Source organism: Sinocyclocheilus rhinocerous, unplaced genomic scaffold, assembly GCF_001515625.1.
Source record: "Sinocyclocheilus rhinocerous isolate Xijiao unplaced genomic scaffold, SAMN03320098_v1.1 scaffold689, whole genome shotgun sequence".
NCBI classification, from domain to species: domain Eukaryota; kingdom Metazoa; phylum Chordata; class Actinopteri; order Cypriniformes; family Cyprinidae; genus Sinocyclocheilus; species Sinocyclocheilus rhinocerous.
This window is the reverse complement of record NW_015652129.1, coordinates 261,680-286,630: the sequence shown is the minus strand read 5'-3', so window position 1 is coordinate 286,630 and position 24,951 is coordinate 261,680. Positions and strand designations below refer to the sequence as shown.

The 24,951-nt window shown below is 39.4% G+C and overlaps 1 protein-coding gene across 6 annotated transcripts in view; it reads right to left on the bottom strand.

Annotated features, from left to right (window-relative positions):
• Positions 1–3,445: 3,445 nt before the first annotated feature.
• LOC107713446 (protein turtle homolog B-like) overlaps positions 3,446–24,951 on the bottom strand; it is a 76,274-nt gene continuing 54,768 nt past the window's right edge. Inside the window, exons 6-22 of one of the 6 annotated variants that reach the window (XR_001636891.1) lie at positions 19,438–19,579; positions 17,691–17,836; positions 16,006–16,148; positions 15,777–15,917; positions 15,559–15,678; positions 14,492–14,642; positions 12,569–12,692; positions 12,115–12,290; positions 11,793–12,019; positions 11,292–11,376; positions 10,533–10,694; positions 10,284–10,329; positions 9,573–9,659; positions 7,340–8,989; positions 6,705–6,750; positions 5,832–6,106; positions 5,299–5,369 (exon numbers count right to left, since the gene is read on the bottom strand). Coding sequence is in view for 5 of the 6 variants with exons in the window: in XM_016518929.1 (XP_016374415.1) it covers positions 4,776–4,996; positions 5,239–5,369; positions 7,340–8,989; positions 9,573–9,659; positions 10,284–10,329; positions 10,533–10,694; positions 11,292–11,376; positions 11,793–12,019; positions 12,115–12,290; positions 12,569–12,692; positions 14,492–14,642; positions 15,559–15,678; positions 15,777–15,917; positions 16,006–16,148; positions 17,691–17,836; positions 19,438–19,579 (3,752 nt within the window). In the remaining variant the exon portion in view is untranslated. Of the gene's footprint in view, positions 4,997–5,238; positions 6,107–6,704; positions 6,751–7,339; positions 8,990–9,572; positions 9,660–10,283; positions 10,330–10,532; positions 10,695–11,291; positions 11,377–11,792; positions 12,020–12,114; positions 12,291–12,568; positions 12,693–14,491; positions 14,643–15,558; positions 15,679–15,776; positions 15,918–16,005; positions 16,149–17,690; positions 17,837–19,437; positions 19,580–24,951 lie in introns of those variants that run through there. The other 5 variants (XM_016518929.1, XM_016518930.1, XM_016518932.1 and 2 more) reach the window with 5 other exon arrangements.

Genomic DNA, 24,951 nt, shown 5'->3' with positions numbered 1-24,951 from the left:
ATCTCAACTTTTCCTTGGGAAATCATCAACATCATGATAATTATTCAATTATCTGGCCAATGCCAAGGCGTTGGCTTTGAGACCTATGCCAGGGCCACAGTGTTATCTGTGTTTGTGTTAGTCACTCACTTTAGATAAATAGGTGTGTGAGAGGGAGTTGTGTTGGTTGAGGACTTTGCACCTGGATGAACACTTAATTTCCTATATGACAGCATTATCAGTCAAACTTTTGGAAAACACCTTCCCTCTAAGGCATTTTGCTTGATATGTAGAAACAAAAATCATTCAGATTTAACATTATGCAATAGTGACCTCTAGTGGTCACTGCATATACGAACAGTCAAAAATCACTCTTCAAGAAATAAACACATTCTTATATATTTTTTTATTATATCAAAATACAAAAAGTTTTACGGGGGTTATTACATGGACCAAAGCGTTGGAAAATGTCAACCTAATAGAGCTTGCCAAAATGTGCATATCTGGGCATCTGGTGATGTAAACAATGCAAACTGAACGGCTCCACTATACAGAACTTTAATTGGGCTGTTAAAGACAGCCCCCCCACACACACACACACACACACACATTTAACACTCCATATGTTTCATTCCCAGGTCTGGTATTGATGTAACTCTCAAGGACAATTCATTTGTCAGGATAGCATATTCTTTTTGATTGGGGTCTTATTCTAGAGCAAGACTTCTTAATAAATGTTTAAAAAATATGATGAAAGCAATTGAATAAAAATAAAATAACAATGGGATTTCCTTTATTCTTTAAAAATGCCATTGCTTACTGCAGGGTTGCTCCCTTTTAATATCAAGAGTGTCCAGCTGAGTTATTGTGGAGGTCAATGTCATACTTTAGAAGTTGGTAGTACAGATACAAAACATCTTTAACATTTACTCCTAGCAGCATGAAGACACACCAGGCACCATATCTTAATATCTGAGTACAGTATGTGGAAACACCGAATGCCCAAGAAAAATACTGCAAAGTAGCCTACTAATCAAGGACGAGAAGATAGAGGCACACTGCACCTTGTTTCATAATCAGAGTCGTCTAGCAATTTGGAGAATTCCTTAGCAGTGGCAGAAGAATCAAACAACTCATCATAATAATATTGTACATAAGGCTTTGGTACAGCACCATACTGTTTTAGAATAATACCTGAAATAAATGAGATTAATTAACAAAAGAAGCCTTCGATCAAGTCATTCAATCAAGTAAATCTGAAAGAAAAACAAAACCATTATTCTATGATCTTTTTCTTCACGTAAGAACAGTCTCTTATACATTGCATGTAGGGTGATCAGGATGAAAAACATGTTTGCCCAGAACACATCTTTCGATAATAGAATCTATAAACAATGTACAACACAAATTCAAAAGCAGTTAGAAAGCACAATGCAATTTGAGATATGCTTCCAATAAGCTCTAAGAATGAGGTTTAATGTTAAAACAGTCGTAAATGTGCATAATGCAGTATTACATTCTACGTTTTTAGTGCTGGTTAATATGAACAGCAAAAGAATCAAGAACAAAAAGATGAAACGAGACAGGTCCGAACGAGTGAAATATCTTGATTATGCAAGTTAGTTCTGTTCAATCGACAGAAAAAGGAAAATAAAGTTTCACGAAGCACCATAAGAAGAAAGCACAAAACTGAATACAGGCAATCAAAGAGTTGATATGACACTTCCTGCAAATGAGCCCTCTTACAGAAGCAAAAGGGGGGCGTGTGTCTACCTGTACAGTATCATATATATTCAAGAGAAACGTTTCAGTCGGGTTTTCCCTTCAAAGACCAGAAGAGCTGAAGAAAATGCCGTCAATCACCATCCACAGATATACAGAGACACACAGCACCTGCATCTTAAATCAGCGCGACAGCTTTATGCGAGGATGCATCGCTCCGTCGTGTCCAAAAAAGCTATAAAACATAAATGCCGCCGCTTGACGCGTCAAACCGCCACCTGCTCGAATTACCAGGTTCTTCCCATGCTAAATGAAAAATTTACTATCATACCGTGGGTATGGGATCTGTCTAAATGCGCGGGTTTTTATTCATGGTGACAGCGAATGTTCACGCGATAACGTAAGCACATACTGAATGTCAAAGCCGAACTTTATTTAACCGTTTTCATACTGAAAGATAGATAGTGAGCGCACAGGACTTGCCCTGTGAGAGGGGTTTTATTGCTTGCGGTCCTACTCACCAGGAGAACTAGACAACGGAAATCACAACAGAGCTAGTTTAGTTAGTTTAAGACAGAGGACTGTGCGTGAGTTTGTGTGTTAACCTCTGAACCACAGCACCACGAGTTCAAAAAGACATAGCACCAAGTCATGTGTACAATGTGCCTACATCCTTGCACGTTATATTTCTAGATCATGTAAACTTTATGTGGTTGTTGTAGGACGTCCTACAAAGTACTACAAAGTATTTGTTAGCAACGAGTTCCTGACAGAACTTGACAAAACACGTAGCAAAAACAGAGTTAAGTCTAAATTGAACACTTCTCTCCCGAAAGCTAAAGGCAGGTAATCAGGAATATCTAAAAATAAACACTGCCCATCTCCTCAGAGACTACACGATTAAAGCAGCCTTACGAATCGCACCACGTGGGGTGGAAAAAGACATACATAGAAATAAGCAATGGAGTCTGCTGATCTAATACTGAATAGCTCAAATACACTGTGAGATGTTTGAGCATTTGTTTTCACATCGAGTAAAATAGTTGTATACAAAAAGAGAGAAAGGAAAGACAAAAAAGTAAACAGCCCTTTGGGCACTTAACTCAAAATGGCTACTACGAATCTCTATGCACAGAAATTCATTTCAGTGTTTCCTGCTTGTATATTCAGCCTTATTCAAGTACTGAATTCGATTTCATTAGATTTCCTATAAAGTCGTACCGCATTATTAAATTCCATTCGCAGAAGAAGATTCATTTTGGAGTTGATCGCATTGGGCGTAAATGAACTAAAAGATAGAAACATCACACTGAAAATATTCAGATAAATCTGAATTCTAAGAGCAAATCATACATTCACCATCGGTTAAACTAAACTAGCACATGCTCGAGTAGCTTTCACTTTAGGTAGCAGATCAGCAGCTGTTAGTGAACTCTAGAGACAGTTAACATCCTTCAGAAATAGGCTACTAAAGTCATCATTAATTCAAATAACACAAACTTTGCTATGTCATCAGATGAGATGTGATGGATGGCAAATGGTAAAGATTACAATACGCTTCACCCTGCTTCATTCTACTACGGTAATAAATCATTAGCTCATCCATGAACATGATTTCTGCCCGAGTCCTGTCAGATTGCATCGGCTGTGGGGATGAAGACGACAACTCCCATGATTCCACATTCAGTCACGGCGTCATCAAACTACGCCTTTGTCTCTTTGTTTATTTTGAATACGCGCCCTCCAGCGGCGAAAATTACATATTGTGCCTTTATTTTTTTTTTTCAAAAAGAGTCGAGCTATTTTAGAGGTCCACTTTTGTAGGTAGAAAGTAACCAAGAAGACTGGTCATCTTTTTTTTAACTGATTAGAATAAGGACTATTTCACTTTTCTATGTTACACTGACGACTTCATTAGTCTGCACAATATCTACTGTACTTCCTTGGTGTATTGTATGTCCAAAGCAAACATATAACAAATTATTTACTTCAAGGAAGTGACGAAAATATTAATAATGCATTTCACCACTTCTAACTACATTTGTGCAAGACAAGGACCAAGTAATTCTACTTCAGTTTAAATATTACATTTGCACTTATGCCATCTGAAATGTCAAAAAGGATATTTCTAAAATTGAAAGTGAACCTGAATCTTTTTTTCAGCAGGGGGCTAATATTAATCTTCCTCAAACCACAGATTAAAAAATGCCTTAAAGCTGTCCAATGATGTTAGTCAAATATAATGTCAATTATTTAAAAAATAAATAAATAAGAAAACATGTTTCAATTCCACCTGCCTTTGCATGGAATTGTAAAAATCTGAGAAACTGTTCAAACATTGTCGCAGGACCAGTCTAGTACTGCAGTCATTCTTTTCAAGCTTACAGTTTCTATGATATTCTGTGCTTTATATTTAATGTTTAGTATTTTATAAATAAATACATTGTAATTTCTGGGCTTACATTAATCCCTCATGTTCTGTAATGCTGTCAAAGCTTTGCCACAAACAGACAACATTCGTCATCCAAAATGAAATATGCTAGCTTGCACAAAATATGGTAGAAGTGCTGAAATATGTTCCAGATCATATATTCCTTTTCTTTTTTTTCTATTCTCTTTTTTGAGGTATATTTTGTAGAAGGAAGAAAATAAACCCTGTATTAACTATCACGTCTAGAGAGACATATTTGTACAGAGCATTTAACTCTATCCTTCACAATATACACAGTTCAGACAAAGTTATGACAAAAACCGAAGTGGCCAGCAAGATTTTTCCTAGCATGTAATGGAATGCTATTATTTTCTTTTTATTATCAAATGAAAAGCTTTTGTCCTGTCCTTTTCTGTTTCTTTCAAAAGAGCACCCCTGTACGTTTTTCCTTTGTGTAAATTTACAGAAAATACAGATATGTGTAGTATATTGTGCCAACCGAAGAACATAATAAATCATATCTAGTTTAGACTGATTACAAAACAGTACTGAGAGCTTGTCTATTGTACATTTTCCGCCCCACAGGATAAGTTTTAGTGAGTTTTTTTTTGGGGGGGGGCTAAACCATAGTTTACCATAGCTCTCAGAGCAGAGAACCATAGTTTGAGGAGGCAGGGTCCATACTGGCCAGGAGGGATTTTCTGTCTTCTCTGGGGTGAAGCCAGCGCAGCAGAGAGGACAGATGAAGACAGGGGGACTTTCTAAGTGTACTTTTCCACTTTTTCTTTGAGGGAGAGCTGAGATGTTCTCTTTGCTCAGAGGCCTGAGATGCATGCAGCTGCTGGGTCTGAGAGGTGGACACATCTAGAGACAGCAGAGCAAATGAGACACAGCAATAGAACAGATTTTTACATTTTCAGAAGAAAATGTGAGCGTTATCTGTGCATGCAAACCTCACTGCCACAATGTTAAGGAGTTGTGGGTGGTTGTTTTAGCATGTTTTGGGTGGTTTCTTGTAATTATTAAGCAAATAAGCTTGTAGTCAGGACATTAGGAGAGACAACATGTCCATTTCTCCCAGTATGTAATGTACGGGTGAAACTGACCTGTCCTTTTCTTGAATCTGGAGTTGTTGTTCTTGTTGGCTGTTGATTTCTTGGCTTTATTAATACAATAATAAATCAGTGCTTCAAAGCTCTCAGACCCTGCAGGGACTCTCACTGCACCTAGATGCTCCCTGTGAGAGACAAACACAATGATGCATTACTTCACACCGCCACCAGGGTGCACTGCCCTCCACCGGCCAGATCAAACTGAGATTTAGCCCCTGACCGAGCACTTTGGCTGCCCCCAATGCCAAGTGCAAAGCCCTCATGACAAAAGTACCATTCATCAACATGTACTGTGCAATTTAGCAATTAATCAACTTGTTTGTTAGATATTGTTTAGAAAATACTGTTTATTCAAATGAAATCTTATTCATTTTAATTGGCCACATTTCATTGGTCATCAGAATAAAAATTAAATACCAAATCATTTATTTTTAAAGAAAAAAAACAAAGACTCTTCCTCATTAGATGGGTACTCTGCAAATTAAAAGCACATTGTATTAGTTGAGTTAGTCTGGTGAGTTGAATTTAGCATTTTCCCCACTCATTTACTATGGAATACACCTAAATTAACATGAATAAACCTTTACCTCATGTTGTACACTGCTGCCATGCTGCCAGCACTGTCCAATCAAATTACAACTAGCCAAAATCTCCTGTTTCCCAGTAAGCTCACTGGTTTCCTATAAAACTGACCACAGAGGTCACATTTCTTGTAAAGTGTTGTCTTTTATCGCACATGCCATTCCTCTATCATGGCAGAGATCATGACACTCAAACGTCCATACTGAAGAGCCAACAACTCATGGGTTCACAAGGCACAGAAACACAAAGCGTTTACAGACAGTCTCCCCTGCTGCTGAGGCTGTGGAAAGAGAAAGTGAAAGTGATTAATAGAGGGGGGTGGTAGACATGACTGAGCACTAAAGTCCGCCACATCAAACACACTCTGGTTACCATGAATACACTGTACAGTGGCTTCACCATGCTGACAGGAGAAGAGATGGCAGGGAGGGGAGAATGGCCAGTAAAGAACAGTTACATAAAAGAAAAGAACCAAACCACTAGGACGACAAAATGTGACAAGAAATTTTAGTTTGAGAACTGCTGTTACTGATTCGGCATCGAGGAGAAGAGTATTTAGAAAAGGCATGCATGATATTTTTGTACATGGAAACAAAATTTTAAAGGGGAATATCCAAGTGTGCCTCTAAAAGGGCAAAAGTGCTAAATTTCCTGGAAAAAAAATTGTCTGTATTTAATAATCTCAAAAATGCTTTGATAAGCAATGCTGAAAAATGGCATTCTTTGTATTCCAGCAATAAAAATATTCAGAATATTTGCCAAAAAAGACAATGTATTATTGATATCATGTAATAAAAAAGTAATTCCCCTTTAAATGAGAATGATTTAAGGCCCCGCCTGCAAACCCCTCCCCTTTCAGACATGGATTCGACCCTTACCTATTGTGGTGTAGAGGACCTGGTCACAACAATGCTGCCCAGATAGCTGAGATCAATCAAAAACAAAGAGGGTAAGACTACCAGAGTCTCCAGAGAAAAGCGCCGCCTCTACTCTAGATGAGGATGCGTGTTGCAAGAGATGAGCGCACACTCATCCCTGGCAACTAAGGCCACCTAAGAAGGCCATCGTGATGGTCAAAGCCCTGAGTTAGAGGAAGTGAGAGAAATGGAAGGAAATGAGCTGGAGAGGGTAAATGATGTGATCAGCCCACAAAAGAGGACAAAGAAGGAAGAGCCATGGGATCATCATGAATGCACTAGAAAATCCTTAATCATGAAAAATGTTATACACTATGATAATTTCCTATATCAAAATTACACTGTTTAAAGGTTAAAGGAGAATAGGATTTGAAGAAAATAAAGAAAAGTATGGAAATTTATCCTGTGAACCCAATAAGGAGTTATACTGGAGGACATGGAAATTTGTGCAATGTAAATAGTTTATAGTAAGATGTACATGTAAAAATATTTTAACCGAAAATCGCAAAAGCATGAAAGCATTGCTTTTGCGGTACAGATGATGAATTACAATCTCCTTTGTCATTTTGGAGTCTCCAATGGTACAGTTCACCTACCCTGGAGAGGGTTCTGAGGGGAGCATCTCCTCATCTGTCCTTCTCTGAGATGGCATCTGGCCGAAAGCATCACTGCTCTCCGTGGGGGGTGAAGGGGACTGAGAGGGGTAGCTGGCCGCGGCTGTGGCAAAGGCCATGTGGGCACGGTAGCTGAGGCTGGGCCGCTGCCCGCTCTGGCCTTGGGTAGGTGAAGTGGCAGGGGAAGAGGAGAGAGACCTTCGGGAGAAGGAGACACTGGCGGGGTGACGGGCACTCTCGGGCATCTCTTGAGAGCGGGAAGACCGCAGGATGCTGGGGCGGGGAGGAGGGCGGACGAGAATGTCTGGAGAGCCGGCGTGTGAGCTGGGAGGGGTCTGGGTGAGAGGGGAGAGTCGTGACGGCTGCAGGACCACCTGCTGCAGGCCGAGATCCATCCTTCGTGCCGCCCTGGGGCTCAGCCAAGGCTGGGCCTCAGACCTCCAGCCGTCCGAGCTCTCACTGTGCAGTGTGCTGGGGCTCCCCATGCGGGCCGTGGCACCTGAGTAAGGCAACACTGGTATGCCCATACCGTGGGCAGTGTGTCTCAACTGCCCCAGAGTCTGGGCCTGTTGCATAGTTATATGCTTGGCTGAAGGGCCCTGAGGCGGAAACCTGCCGGGAGATCTGCTCAGGTGGGCTCTAGGGGCCTCCAGCTGGAGGAAAGCAGAGCTTGAAGGGAGCTGAGAGGTGGTGCTAAGAGTACGACTATGGGAGGGGTATGGCGGGGGCTCTGGGAGGTCCCGGTGGAGATAGAATGATGAATGACGTGGTGGAAGAGCGAGACGGGGACCCTCCTGACCTAGAAAGGGGAAGTCAGGAGGCTGCCAGATCTCGGTCGAGCGAGAGGAGGGAGGGCTATGCACCAGTGGGAGGGCGTGGCTGGGGGCGCCATACTGATGGATCCTCAGCTCCTCCCTCTCCTCTGGGATGGTGGGATGACGGAACGGCCCCTCAGGGGGGTATGAAGGTGAGGAGGACATGGCAGAGCTACGTGGACTAACATCAGGCATGTAAAAAGGAGGGTGAAGCTCCACCTCAGCACCACTACCTATATAGCCATAGAAGGGGCCTGGAGGGAAGACCCTGTGAAAATGGGAGACCCGGCTCTGCCCTGTGGCCTGAAGCCGGCTACCCTCCGAGATGCTCATACCTTCCATAGGCCTCTGGAACCGGGGGCTGTAGGCTGGGGGCTGCATGTAGGACTCCTGGCTGGAGGACACAGGGGATATCTGGGGCCTGAGGGTGGCCATGACTGGGGGTAGGGGCCCTGGGTCATCATTCTCCTCATCTGATTGGCGGAACTCAGGATACAAGTCTGATTCCTCCACAAAAGGAAAACCCTCAATGCGTCGTGGCTTGAGGGACGTGTCGATGTCACTGGGGTCCATGATGAATCGGCCATCAGGTCCACGGCTGATCAGCTCGATGGGCGTGGTGACCTCAGCCTCGCGCTTGGACACGCTGTACTTCTTACTGGTTATTGCTCTCTTGGTTTTCTTATAGAGGGAAAGCTCTTTCTCTTTCCTAGGGCTTGGCAACTTCTTAACGTAAAGACCATGGCCACCCATGCTGGCCAGAGATGGGGGCCGGGAGGAAGTAATGCTCTCAGGACTGATCTTTCCAGAGGACAGCCTATCAATCAAAAAAGACATGGGGCTTAGGACTGAGCCCTGGGGAATACCAGAACTTAAAATCAGCACTATCAAAACAAGAATCACTCCATCTTAAAACATGGAATATAATTCAAAAGGAAATGGCATGACATTACACTTTCTTGTGCACTTATTTTAAAATTAACAAAATTCAGGTTAATTAGCCTTTATCCACATGCTTTTTTATAACAGTAATTAGAATAAGCACTGATCTTAATTTAAAGGCCATCTTAAATAAAAGTGAAAGACGATGTCAGGGTGAGAGATAATGGAGAACAACAGAATGGGGACAGGACATAGAAACAGATAAGTCAGCACAGGCACCAGTGAGCTAACATAATATCAGCTAACCTATATCTTCACCCAACTCTTCAATAATAATCCATCTTGCTGGCTATAAGTGGTCAAACAAGTGTCACAATTTGGAGCAGCTGAGGGCTGAAGTTGTCTATTCCCCTAAAGAAGCAGTTTAGCTCTGCACCACTAACTGACATCATGCAGCTACGGCAGACAGGCACATGTTAGCGCCTGCTGCAGAGAGAGATGCAGGTGCAAGCACTCACTGAGGGCTGGTGGATGGGGGCCTGTAGCTGCTCCTGTCTGGCTCTTCCCAGTAGGGCTCAATGCCAGGCAAAGGGGTAAGAGGAGGCCTGCGGTAACAAAAACACAATAGAGACGGGGCAGAGTCGGCCGTCAACCAGACTATGGTTCCACACTGCTATGTGGAAATGGGTGGGATGGGAGCATGAGACTGCAGCTCTATGAAGACCACAATGGAATCGGAAAGAGCGTGAGTCCCAGTTTGAACTGGGTTGGAGATGCTACCCTTAATGTTCTCCTTCCTTTAGCTCTGGTTATAAATGTGAGAGTGACATGCTGCCATGCCTGCACTGATCAATTCAGAGGAGCTGGGGGATAAGCTTCATGTTTATAATATATTCTTACGCTATTGAAAGGTTCTATCACAACCTGACTGGACAGCAAAAAAAAAGAAAGAGCTTGAGAAGATTGTTTGTAATAGCAAATCAATGCATCTCACTGCTGAAAAGCAGAGGTAAGCACAGATAAATTTATAGCAGCCACTTTAGTGACCACTCAAATCCTCCTCCATGCATCCCTCACGGTAACACAGCAGCTGCTAGGGTCAGCTGTTTGATTTCCCAAACTGTACATGCTCTCTCTCTCTCTTTCTCCCTCTCAAGCCATGTGCCTGGTAGTCAACAGATTTGCAGAAGTGCAAAGTATGATGGATGTTACCATGCACTGGTACTTACGGAGATTCGATGCTTTTCCTTGTGTGCGTAATCGATAGTGGAGGGTCTAAGGACAAATCACACAATGCCACATCAGCATGACAATATGCTTCAGATCTTTATCTCAACCACTGCAATGCTGAAGCTGGAATAATGCAATACAGCTGAAAAGATGTATAATTTTTTACAAATCCAATAAAGTTGTGATCTGTGCAAAAATTATTAATTAACAAGAGAGATAACTGTGTCTTGAAGTTAAGAAGGACTTACCTCGTTTGCGTTTAAGCTTGCGACGATGCTGCTTGTTGACAAAACATGCAGCGAGCGTGCTGAAGATGATAGCAGCCGCCAAGAAACAGATGGTGGCCACGATGCCGGCCACCACTGGCTTGGCCAGCCCCTCGTCTGAGATCTCTGTGGGAGGGAAGGGGTCTGAGAGAGGAGACACTCCAGAACATGAAATTAGGATGGGAGAATGCAGCAAGCATGTATTCACAAAGCAGGTTAACGTGATTGCTGACAGTGATTCAGTTAGTGTGCAATTATAAAGCAGACTATAGCATAGTGTTAACACAACTGCAGCCTATCAGATCAGAAGCACCTTTCCTATTTAGATCGAGAGGGCATGCGGCGTACAGATTTTTGAGCCAAGTGGATTTTGAATGCAACTTCCAAAAACAAGATGCGGAGTATCTTAATTAAGTTTTTTGTAGGTAAGGAAAACATCCTGTGGCAGCAATTACATCTAACTTTTGTCCTAATAACTTCCATTTGGAGCAGAAATTAAACAATTCAGCTTTATCATACAACAAAAATGGCTTAAATAAGCCAGGACCTGCCACTGATGCCCCCTCCAAAAAAATAGGTGCATGACACCCTTGTATCACATCTACAACAGCAAAAAAAATAATAATAAATAAATAAACACATACAGTAGGGCACTAACTACAATGAGCAGCAGAGGGCAGTGAAGCTCTAGGTGGCTAAAGCAATGAATTGGTGCATTTTAGTTACGCCCCTTATTCTCACCTGTACTTGACACTCCCACCACATTACTGCTCTCACTGACAAGATCATCCATTACAGCTAGCGCTCGGAATTCATACCAAGAGTCCTGGGAGACAGAGAAACAGGTCAGTGGGTCACAAATCCTGTGAGGCCAACAGGTTGAAGTGTCAGATCTACCAACAGATTTGTAACAAGAACATTTGTAGCAGACTCCGCTGTATGTCAGACTGAATTAAAATGACATCCTCTGAGCTTTTCAGCGGAAATGCATTCCCTCACTGCTTTTCTCTAAATAGTCACAGAACTGCCATTCTCTGAAACAAATGAATGTGCACAAGATGGACACCACTAAATTGAAATTTCTGTAAATTAGACATTTTCACTCAGAAATACATCAAATGACAGAAGTAAATTGGATTTCAAACTACAAATAGCATTGACTTTAATTTCACCTCTATTATTTATGGGTAACTTTGAGGACCATACAAAAGTATGTAGTGATATTAAATTAGTAAGTATTACCTGAATAAGATCTCTTGCTATGATCTCAGTCTCAGTGGCAGGAATCAAGTCATCCAGAACCTCCCACCTTTCCCCCAGACGGAACTCGATGATGTAATGGTCAATTGGTGAAGAGTGATTGGCCGGAGGAAGCCATGTCAACAATACACCCTGCTGTGTCCGGTTGGCTGTGAGGCACCGTGGTGGAGTTAGAAGCACCAGTGGTTCAGGGGTACTTATGGGATACCCTAGGAAAGATAAAGGGAGGTTGTAAACGCATCTCATTTAGATGGTCATTCACAGGTCCATTACAAGATCTAGTTTGTGTAGAAGTGTCACCCACCTCCTGTAGTCACAGTGACTACCTCACTGAAGGGGCCAGTGCCCAGCTTGTTCTGGGCCAGCACACTAAATTGATAGGCAGTCTTTGGCTCCAACCCCTGGACCACCAACCACGTCTGAGAGCCAGGCACAGGTATGGACAGCCAGTCATGTGGCCCTAAATCATTCTTCACCTTTCTATTGGATTATACCAAAGAGTTCCATTATAAAACTTAAATTGAGTACAATGAAAAACTTAAAAAAATAAGAACTTTGCATAATATATATTTCTTGACAAACAGGGAAATATGAATAAATTGAGATTAAACATTCCATTGATTCATTCATTGCATTTACATATCCATATAATCCATAGCTTTAACAGCTAATCTTTTTTTAAAAAAGACTACACAAAGTACATTTAGAAAAAAAGTGAGGAAGGAACTATATTTAGTGGGGGTTCTGGCAGGACTTACACCGGGCCGTACCAGACCGAGAACGTCTGTTCAAAGCCTCCGTCATATCCAGGTTCCCAGGAAACATTAGCGGAGCTTGTGGATGCTGACACGTGGACATTAGTTGGCGCATGTGGACTAGTGCCTGAAATGGTTATTTTAAATTAGTAGTGTCTGCAAATGCTAGTACTATTGCTCATACTAAATATTATGGATTTGAATTAACCACTAGCCCATAGCATTTAACTTTGGCACATAACTCTTCTTAAATGATACATTGGATAAATGACACATCAGATCATGTGGCTTGTGGAGCTGAGACATTTCTAGCCAGAATATCATAGTGACTTGGGGATGGGCTTGTTTGACCTGGGCCAATAAGTAAGCACTTAGAAACACCTTAGCAAGGTTTGCACAGGCTGACACCTTTTTGTTTTATGCATTTTTTCTACCATTTTTATTTATGCCACTTAGGCAATTAAAAACACAAAAGTCTACATTACCGTTCAAAAGTCTAGGGTTGGTATGATTTTAAAATATTTTTGAAATAAGTATCTTATGCTTGCCAAGGCTGCATTTATTTGATCAAAACATAATAAAAACAGTAATATTGTGAAATATTTTTAAATAAATTTTAAAAAGTAATTTATTCACATGATCCTTCCGAAATCATTCTAATATGCTGATCCATGATAAAACTGTTGTGCTGCTTAATATTTTTGTGGAACCCATGAACAACTTTTTTCAAGATTCTTTGATTAATATAGTTTAAATGAACAGCATTTATTGGAAATATAATTTTTTTTTGTAACAAAGTAAGCCTTAACTGTCACTTTTGATCAATTTGATGTGTCCTCACTGAATAAAACAATTAACTTATTTTAAAAAATCTTACTGACCCCAAATTTTTGAACAGTAGTGTATAATCATGAGTGAATCAATCACATATCTACCAACACCCATTAGCAAAATGAGACCTAGCAAAACAGAATCCATTATATGCCATGTTGAATATAATGTGAAGGAACGAATTCACTAAACATTTACAAGCAGCAGGGTCATTGTTAGGGGAGGCATCCAGGAACATTGTCTATTAGTGGCCACAATTCATTCTTAGTGATTAACCCAAAATCTTTAAGGTCTAGGCCAGACAGTTTGTTCTAAAACAACTACTTTCCAAGATGGATTTAGCCTTGTCAGACACAGCTAGAAAGATTTATGAGAAATTGAAGAACAGGAGATCCATTTGTCTGACCTGAACATCCTCTCACTTATGTTTTCTGACTAGACAATAAACTAACTCTGTGCACAGACTGACCCAGTCTGATAATAGCAGGAGAGCGCAGGACGATGGAAACACTGAAGTGGAGGATGGATTCAGGAGTTCCATCACATCTCTTATCGGCACCTAGCAGCTGCGGAGGATCTGTTAATTGCTCCCTCATTAAGCATAATCTTTAGACTGTCATGACACCAGTCCATCACCAAACAAATAACGTGTGTGTAGGGTTGTGTGCCCGCTGACACATCACTTGTCATCCGAGGGCGAACTCTCAGACGTGACAGCTGAGCTACAGCTCCCACAAGCTACATTGGCCCCCCTACTGTAATGACTCACTTGTGCAGCTTGGCCGGGATTCGTAATGTCCTAGCCTACACTTCCTATCTGGCACATGTTGAGAAATCACATATCTGACGTATTTTGTGTCCTTAAGAACCTTCAAAACTGAACATAGTGTGCTGACCTGGGCCAAAAAATGTACAGTACAGAAATGTAATTAAAAGAATAAAAATATTGTAACTAAGGTCATTTTACAGTGTGCAACACTACAGCCTTCATAGATAGATAGATAGATAGATAGATAGATAGATAGAAAAATGGAGGACAGACAGACAGATAGATAAGTAAGATAGAAGATAGAAAGTAAGATAAGAGTCATTTACCTATTACAAAAAGGCGTGTGCTGGCAGTGATGCTTGTTACTACGTTGGTGGCAACACATTCCCACTCCCCATGATCCTCTTTGCTTAGAGACACAAATTGCAAGCTACCACTTGGTAAGATGTTATGTTTGCTTCTGCTGGGCTTCCCGACCTTGACAAAGGACACAATAATAAACAATTCAAGAATAACTATCTACGAAAGGGAAAAAATAATATACTTAAAGGGGTCATCAGATGCCCATTTTCCACAAGTTGATATGATTCTTTAAAGTCTTAATGAAAAATCTATAACATACTTAGGTTAAAATTTCTCAATGGTAGTGTAAAAATCACCCTTTTTACCTTGTTAAAATCAGCTTGCATTTCCCTTTACATGCTAATGAGCTCTGCTCACCCCGCCCCTCTCTTCTGTGGGGTGACGAGCCGTTCTCATATGACTGTTTACTTTAGCCGCATTTAGCCGCAAAACTTGCTAACTAGCACACTATTAGGAAAGGCGATTTGCAAAGATTCATGAAAAACCCTTATACTCACTTTATCTGTAGGTGAAGCTGGATCACGAATGATTCGCAGGAACATAGACGTATTTAGGTAGATCGGAGGGTGCATTCCCTTCAAAAACGAAAGTAACGTTAATCCTCTGCGTCTTCAGTGGCTCAGATGTCGGGAGTAAATGACAACTGCTATGCTCATCATTACATCCAACAACAAAACACCTCAATTGCTTAGGAGCCATTCTTGTCAACGTCTCTGCTCTGGCGTCGAAAAAATGGCAGTCGGACTGTTCACAGCTCACTCAGGGCGGGTCTAAGCTAAGACGGCCATGTCAATCAACTATCGTGGGAGCGGCCTGGGTCTGTGTGACGTCACACAGCCAAGAAGCTGAGAATGGCTTGGTTTGAAAAAGGGGATATTATTTATAGATTAAAAAAATACCACGGGGTGGATTTTTATCATTATAGGGTGGTTGTGTACACACACTGCCAACACACATTTATGTTCAAACAACATGTAAAACTGAGTTTTGCATCCGATGACCCCTTTAATGTTGTGGTGAGTCATGGTACCTTTCTCCATACGATGGTTGGAATCTCAGGGTCTCCAGAAGCAGCGCAGGGGATGACCAGCTCTCTTCCCGCCTCCTGACGGTACTCCCCCCCGGGCCTCACGTTGAAGTAAGGGGGGTCCTGGGGTCACATGATGATGTTTACCTCACAAACCACACAACACATCTCAAAAATTCAAGGAAAATGTGATTATTTTTAATTAAGATGCACTGACTCACCTTTAGCACCAGAGTGGCCGGAGGGGACTGTCCCATGGTACCTAGGACATTGTAAGGCACACAGGTGTAGGTGCCAAGGGAGTCTTCAGTGACCTCTGCCACCCGAATGCTTCCGTCTGCCATCTGGCTCCATCCAGGATACTGTGAGAGAAACATCAGAGAACTGGAGTGTTGTCAAACAGTCAAGAGTCTTGACATTTCAGACGTCAGAAGTCCATGCATTATAGACCTTCTCGATTCTGAGGGGGTAGCCATCTTTCTCCCATCTGACTGACGTAACTGGGGGGTTGGCATCCACTGGGCAGCGAATAATTCCTGGCAACTTTCGTGGGACGTAGATGACAGGTGGCATGTTCACAACACGGGCAGGGTCTGCGGAGAGGATACGGTCCAAACAGGAATGAGGAACATGGGTAATAATGTTAGTTATGCTAAAGCAGATACCACAAATGAAGTAATCAAGTCAGTCTCGCTATGCTGTCAAAGTACTTTATCCACTTTTTTTGTTTATCCATCATAATATGGTTCATAGCAGTTATAGATTTTAAAGTCTAAATCAACACATCTCCCATAATTTCACTACAAAATCGCAGTGTTCGGGAGCCTGTGTAAGATATGTGTGGTAACGGAACATGTAAGTGTTATTTAAAGCCCTTCCTGTGAAGTTCTCTCACCTGCAGCAGCCCTGGGGTGTCGCTGACTGATGTAGCACAACCCCAGCGGCACAGAGGAGCCGCTGCTAATGAGACAGTCAGCCACTGCTCGGCATATGACACAATATAATGTGCTTTTCCACAGCTAATCTCTTCTCTCTTCAAACTGCCAGGCTATATTTCCCCTCAGTTAATTCATTAAGGTTCCCTTGTCACCCCTGACCTCTTTTCTGCTGTGATGATTCTGTTCTGGGTGGTAAAATGAGAGAAACAAGCCATCTTTTGAATTCTATACGCCCCCTTGTCTGCTGAAAATTCACGTTCAAGACAATACACATTTTCTCTACACATTACACTTTCTTCCTGTTGTAACAATCATTACTGGCTTGAAATATTTTCATTAGCGGTCAACTATAATGTTTTTTTTTTTAATGGCAGATACCCAACTACATCTACAGAACAGGGCTGCTGAGGGCTGACTTGTATGATAATATAATATAATATAATATAATATAATGTAATGTAATGTAATGTAATATAATATAGAGAAATTATATATAGAACACCCAAAATTCATTAAAAACACTGAAACAGAAAATGTTTATTATATAGTGACAAGGTTGTCAATTCAAATAATTATATTTCTTAATTATGATAACCTCAATGATTTAATATATATTTAACTGTAGGTGATATTGTAGGCTTGGAACATTGATTTGCATTCACATCTGTGTATTTTGTCTGTGTTACAACAGCTTCCTTTTAGAATTCATAGCTGAAACTATTTGTTTTCTAATAATGAACTGAAGTTGCTTCAGTGACAACTCTTGGCTGTCATTTATAACTGTCACAATTCCAATTTTTCATGGTGACCGCAGTATGTAAGGCTTCTCCAATCTGTCTTTTCTATCCAAGAGAGACAGACAGACAGACAGACACAGAGGCAGCTCAGACTCGGGGCTTATCCGCCACTTCCTGCAGCACCACAAGAGTCCTGGTGCAGATGGAAGCGAGCTCTCAAACCCTCCAGAGAGAGGCAGCAACTAGACTAGCAACTAGAACATCTCAGATGCCTGGCAGCCACAATGGCATCTCAAAGGGTGTAAATAGCTCTGTCCCTGTACGTGACAGACACCAATTACCCGCTCTGATGATAGTATACTTGACATAAAACACCTCAAAGGCACACAGGACATACACTGAGATTTCAAACGCAGGCCTGGTGCTGCAGGCTCTTTAAGAGGTTGAAGGTGAAACTCACATTGCAGGGTCAGGTAAGCTGAAGCAGAGGGGGAGATGCCCAGGCTGTTACTTGGGCTGCAGGTGTATTTCCCAGCATCCTCTGGCTTCACTCTGTAGATAATGAGGGTTCCGTCAATAAAGATGCGAACGCGGAGCTTCAGATCACTGCAGGGAAGAGAAGAGAGATGATCCGTTTGAAAAATATTATTAAACGTGTTTGTACACCGAGAAGAACTGAGGCTGTTACAATGACTCATTATTATGGCAGTCTGTTTCTGCTTCAGAGTGAATAATAAAAAAGGTAATTGTGAGAAAGTTTTAAATGAACGTTATACTTGTTGATGAAAAATAAACATCAAAACAGTCACAAGAATTAAAGCTACATTTCTGAGATATAGATGAAGAGTGCAATAAAGGGAAAGTCACAAGTATGACATTTTGAAAAATCTGATATAAAGTCACAATTGTGATAAATAAAATTGCAGTTGTGATATATAAAGTCACAGTTACGAAAAAATCATAATTGTGACATAAAAAAGCAAGATTGAGAAAGTCACAAATATTATATAATGAAACATTCGGGAAAAAGTAGCAATTTAAGAGTCACAAGTATGAGATTGAAATTTTGAGACAGACAAAACTCTGAGCGTAAAGTCACAATTCTGAGAAATAAAATTGCGAGACAAAATTGTAAAACATTGTCAAAGTTATGAGAGTGATAATGTTGGATAAAAAACAATTATGAGATAAAATCTTAATTATGAGAAATGTACGAGACATTTGTAAGTTATAAAAAGTTGCAACTGCATAATGTAGTTGCAATTATGGGAACTAGATACAGTTGAGAGGTATAAAACTGCAGTTATTGCAATTATATAGACATATTTGGGAGTATTACATCACAATTATGAAAAATAAAGACATATATCAAATATAAATATTTAAAAAAAAGATAATAATTATAATTGATGGGAAATGGCATTCAGTTGAATTTTAGCTTCTTAACTTTGGCTTTGGTTGAAGTTAACTTTATATTTTTTCCATCAATAAACTTTGTTCTTTTCACAAAAAAATAAAAATAAATAAACAATAAAACAAAATAATTTTAGACTAGATCATATTTGGCAAACCCCCGGCAGTACTGCTTTAGACCCCTGTTAAAGACTTCATAATCTACAACCCTGAGGATGTATGTATGTCTGCAGACAAAAAAATCACTTCTAAGCATAAAAAATGTTGATTCTTATGGTTAATTTTAAAAATATCAGTGTCTACTAAAATGTTTTTACACAAAGTGGTAAGTTGGCCAGCAGTCTGAATATTCCCATGAACATCCGTCCGCCCCTCACAGTTCAATAGTACCGGAAACCGTTATTTCGAAACACTATTCTGGCCTGTTTCCACAGAGAGGAACAGACTACAGCCCTGCATATAGAGGGTCAATACGGCCACGCTTGGGGGAGTCAGAACAGCTTTGGCTCAGCTTCAGTTGATCAGCATGTTTTTTAGGCATGTGATGACACAAGCACAGTGTCACAAGATGTTCCCATCCCGGCATAAAAACCTGCTGTGTGCGCCTCCGCGTCACTGCGCTAGCATTTGCCTTAATGCTGCTGTAGAGGGCTTGAGATTCAGGGATTCTGGGTCTAAAAATATATGTGGCTCTAATCTAAAACCGACAGACAGACACACACACACACACACAGCAGCTTCTTTGTTCAAGACTCTGAGACTTGGCACAGTAGTGAACTCAATCATAACTTTACTTCTTGAAGTAGACGTTGTCCTCCTCCCAGTACCAGGTATAGGTCAGGTTGCCAGGATACGCCTCTGCTTGGCACGTAAATTGGGCATTCTGGGATATGTTAACAGTGATGTTCTCAGGTGGTGACATGATGTATGGAGGACCTGGTGGAAGCAAACAGCGACAAGGGTTATAGACAGACAAATAAGCAAAAATCTAAACAGAAAAATTAGGGTTATTGTTTAGACTAATGCTATATGTAAAGTTGCAATTGTGAGGGAAGCAATTATGAGAACTTTTTGAGATAAAGTCACAGTTCTGAGATGTAAAGTGTAAATTATAAGAAATATAATTGTAACTGTGAGATATAAAGTCACAATTGAGAAAGTCGCAATTGTACAGTCAAATGTGTAATTACAAGGTGTTGCAATTATGCGAAGTAAATTTATATTTGCAAGAAATAAATTTGCATTTATGAGATATAAAATGACATGTACAGTATGAGAAAGATATTTGTAAGATAAATGGTTGATGTTTATGAGATAGACACATTTGTGAATTAAAGTTACAATTATGATATATACGGTAACAGTTATGCACTGTAAAAAAACTGTAGTTTTTACAAAATAATTTTGTCATTTGTGTTTGCCAGAATAATTTTGTAAAAAATACAGAAATATCAAAGTTCATCACAAGTAGCTTTTCCACAAGCTGAAGTATATACTAATATACAGAAGGTGCACAGAGTCATTCATGCAAACACAACACACCATCATGGTAACACACATGACGCATAAATAATGCAATAAATAATTATTAAACAACAGAAGATGTACCATAAAATCCTAACGTACCTAACTGATAAAACCATTAAGTAACATGATTATTCAAACAAAACACTTTCAAACGTGAAGTGTCACGCAGGGAATTCTGGGAATATCACTTTACAGTTTTTTACTAAATTATACATTGATTTTCTCTTTTTTACTTCTAAAAACTACAATTAACAGCATTTTACTGTAAAATTACATGAAATGTCTGGTTAGATCTTTTACAGTTTTTCCCTGTATATAGTACGGGAACTTACTGTTAACCTACTGTGAACGTTTTTTTCCCTAGCGTTTTTTTACCGTTAAAATTACACAGTGTGAAAAATAAAGACACATCTGTGAGATGTAATTTTTTTGGAAACAGACTTTCATTTGAGCTGATGGCAAATAACTTGCATTCAGCTCAATTTTACCATCTTAAAGTCAGAATGAAATCAAAATTTACAATATTCATTTTGTTACCACACATTGCTAGTCTTAAAGTGAAAAATTAATCCGTGCAAGTTAATCCACTGAAGAAAATTAGTTGTCTTCGTAATCTTTAATCAAAATCTACTCATTTGCTTCCGCTCTGGATTGTCATTCCTTCTCTGATGACGTCAGTTTGACGGCTTGGCCATGGCTTGGGAAGAATTCGCTTAACCATGCCCCTTCAACCGTTCGTTTGCTGCGAGTGAAAGATGAGAGGAGGAGCGCAAAAATAAAACCCCGCCCTCTATTCTATAGTTCCTGCTTCCCCTTCCATTTTTTCTCTGGTTCTGAGCCAAACAAGATAACAAGACTAATCAAGAACAACCAATTACAACATAAGACTAATTAAACAAAACAATAAACCAGTGACATGACTGGAAAACAAAAGGAAAAGGAAGCAAGAACTAAGAGAATAGAACTTATAAAGCAGATCAAATAAACATACATAAACCAAACTGTGAAACACAACCCAAAACCTCTTTAGTATTCATATTATATTTATGAGCAACTTAAAGAAAACAGGTTGTCTAAATGACAACCTGTAAACTCAATGTTAACAAGCTAGCATGCTAATGCTAACATGTTAGAGTGGCTATACTTCCAAAACAGTGTGACAGTGTGCCAGATGTTTGCCTGCTAACTTTCTGTTTCTTAGCGTATTTGCTGCAAGTGCAAACACATTTCATTTTTGTTTATATACACAAGGGAAAGGAATTATTGTCTGTGGTAATCAACTGCATGCCACAGATGTGGTATTCCTTGCAATTATCCTAATTCTCCTCCATGTTTATGTGTGTATATAAACCCGTCTAATAAAGACAGCAAGGATACTACTGTCAGACCTCCCCACAGAGAATATTATCCTTCCCACAAGAGGCTGTCACTGAAATTGCCAATAGACTTTTAATTAGACGTGTGGGTAGGCAGGAATACTGTCGTGACACTCGGACCGCTGTGAGATTTGTGGGTGCTCTGCAGAAAGATCCAGCATGAGTGCTACTCTTTGCACAAACAAACCCATGACTAGCTGTGAAATATCTTCTAATCTTAATGTGTGGACTATGCTGAGAGCTTCCTGGATGTTTCCTTAATGTGCAGTAAACGACACTGCATCTAAGGGGATTATTGACAGTAGTGCAGCTTTGCTTATTAAAATGAAATCGCAAAAGGCATCACTTGAAAGCGTCTAAAAATATCCCTGGCGTTGCTCGCGCTCATGTTATTGAAGCAGGTATTGAAGCAGGTTTTAACTAGAGTGCCTCTCCAGAGGCTTCATGAGAATATTGCTTTTTGTAAAAACAATATTGCTAGTTTACTAAACAAAACAGCCCATGGCCAAGGCAATTTTGGCTCGGCACAGTTCATATGTGTCTCCATCTGACTCGGCGGTACTCAGACGAGAGCAGACGATCCTCTTCTAAATCCCTCCAACTAAACCTCTAAATTCCAGGCAGGGCAGATGATATTGCTTATATATATGATCAGATATTCAGTTTAAATGTTTATGTACTCGGAGTGGCTTAAATTGGTAAGATTTAATTCATCAATTCAATTAAGCAGACATTGTTGCCAAGTGGATTCAAAAAGTATAATGCAATTAAAATCTAATAAAAAACTAAAATAAATAATGTGTATATATACATATATATATATACACATATATACACACACACACACACACATATATATATATATATATATATATTTACACACAAAACATTATAACATATACTAAAACATTTTTTAAAAAGCCTCACACTGACTTTTTTAATTTTTAAGTGATGATGCAAACTAATTTTGAAATATTTATTTGAAATGAACAATTACATCTGATTCAAGGAAATGAATTTAATTATTCTTATTCGGATTATCTTGTTACAAAATCTCACACCAAAATATCACAAAATAAGTCTAATGTCTAGGTCTCTTAGAAATTTTATGTCCAAGTAAAAAGCAAAAGCAAAAGCATAGAGGAGAAACAATAATGTACAGTATGTGGAAAATAATGTGTTTTTTTAACTTTAAACCGCATAAACACATTTCATTACACCAAATACACAAAATAATGTTCTTTTTAGCAGCATCATATGACCCCTTTAAAACAGGGGTCAATGTGTTTTAGAATGTTTTTTTTTTTAGGGTTATAAAAGCTACCAAGATATTTATCAAATCATGAGATAAATCACGATTATTTAATTATATTGACAGTCTTGTTTTAAATATTTAAAAAATTACTTTAATGATGTGAATGATCAGAAAAAAAGATGTCAATGTTATGCAAAGGATAATTTATCTAGATAATTTTAAATAATAATTTGCATTGTCTTTAATACTGTATCAGAATAAAAGCCGATTCTTTTGAAAACAACATCATTTCTTTATATAATTTTAACCTTAATATTTTACAAACAGCATAAATTGGTCTTTATGCATGAAATCACAGCTTTCATACATTAGCTTTCACCAATTTGGGGAAAAATATTAAATTGTTTTGAAAGCCCTGCATTAAAATTATAGTAATATTCAAGACCTTGCTTCATTTTTCGCCAGCAAATCATCACACATATATTGTTACTATTCAGTATATATCAGCCAGCTCTTAGCAGGTTATGTAGGGAGTATGGACAAGAAGCTCCACGATGTTTCCTGGTGCTCTGTGATCACAAGCGTCCTCTAAATTCTCTGTTTCCCAGCACAGGCTGTGTGTTAGCGTGCTGCTCTGTATTCACAGCCATGCTCCACTGCCATAAATCTGACTGCAGTGAAAGCCACAAAGCCAGTGACAGGCAGCTTGCTCATGTTTGCTGTCATACTGTACACGGCCCATGGATAATAAACTGAACCACTTCATCAGTCTGTTCTAATGCAGAGGCCATATGGGGAGAGACTGTGGTACCAGTACCAGGTGCTGACTCAGAGCGAACAACCATTATTCTGTTTGCATGTGCATGTGCACTCACACAATTATCAAACAGATCCCCTCATATCCATCATGAAGGAGACAAGACAGGCAGATCTTTTTCCAGGTGATGTTTGATCCATGGCTTAAATGGACCAGTGTGATGATGACAGATTTTTTTCCCTTTAAAGGAATAGTTCACCCAAAAATTTGAATATTGTCATAATTTACTCACCCTTATGTCGTTCCAAACCAACAGTTTGGAACGTTCCAAATGTTGAACACAAAAGAAGATCTTTTGAAGAATGCTGGTAACCAAACAGTTGTTGGTCCCCATTGACTTCCATAAGGAAAGAAATACCATGCAAGTCAATTGGGAACCATCAATTGTTTGATTACCAGCATTCTTCAGAATATCACCTTTTGTGTTCAACATAAGAAAGAAACTTATACAGGTTTCAAATGAACATTTTCATTTTTAGATGAACAATCCCTTTAAAATCATTATTTTTAACTTGTTCTCAGAAGCCAGGCCAAAAGGTATGGAGGCCCATTTCTGCCATTTAAGAAAACAAAAGGCTTTGGGAAATCATAATTATGAGATAAAATGTCATAATTATGAGATGAAATATATAAATTATGAGATACTGAGTCATGGTTGAGATGAAAAGTCAAAACTATGATATACAAAGTAATAATTATAAAGTCCATTATAAAAGTATACATTATGAAAAAATTAAGTAGGAATCATAAGAAAATGTCAAAATTGAGATCAAATTTCAATATTTATATCAAAAGTATGAGATCTTTCAAATTTTTAAGTCAAACCTATGAGATACTAAGTTATATTCATGTCATATATCATGATTACTGTATGACTTAGTATCTCATACTTTAGATTTTTTTATGTCCTAACTACAACATGTCAAAATGATGACTTTTTAAAAGTCAAATAATAAAAGATAAAAGTCAAAATTGAGATAAAATGTCATAATTATTATTAATTGTATACTTTTTACTTTTGACATTTTGTCTTTTTATGTCCTAAAGAGTATCTCATAATTTCTACTTTTTATGTTATAATAATGACATAGTATCAAGCGACAACCTCCCGCTCTCTCTCGTGAAGCCAACAAGGAAGTGACTTAAACTGTAATTCATCAACTGGCCGCTAGAGGCTGGCTGCAAAAGGGAGTCAATCCCATAGACTCCCCATGTTAAAATGGCCAACTTTACAGCAGAAAAAAACATGTTTACAGCCTGGTTCAAAAAATGATTTTGGTTTATATAGCTAATTTTGTGAGGGGGGTGAATTTTTTTTATAATGAATTTTTTT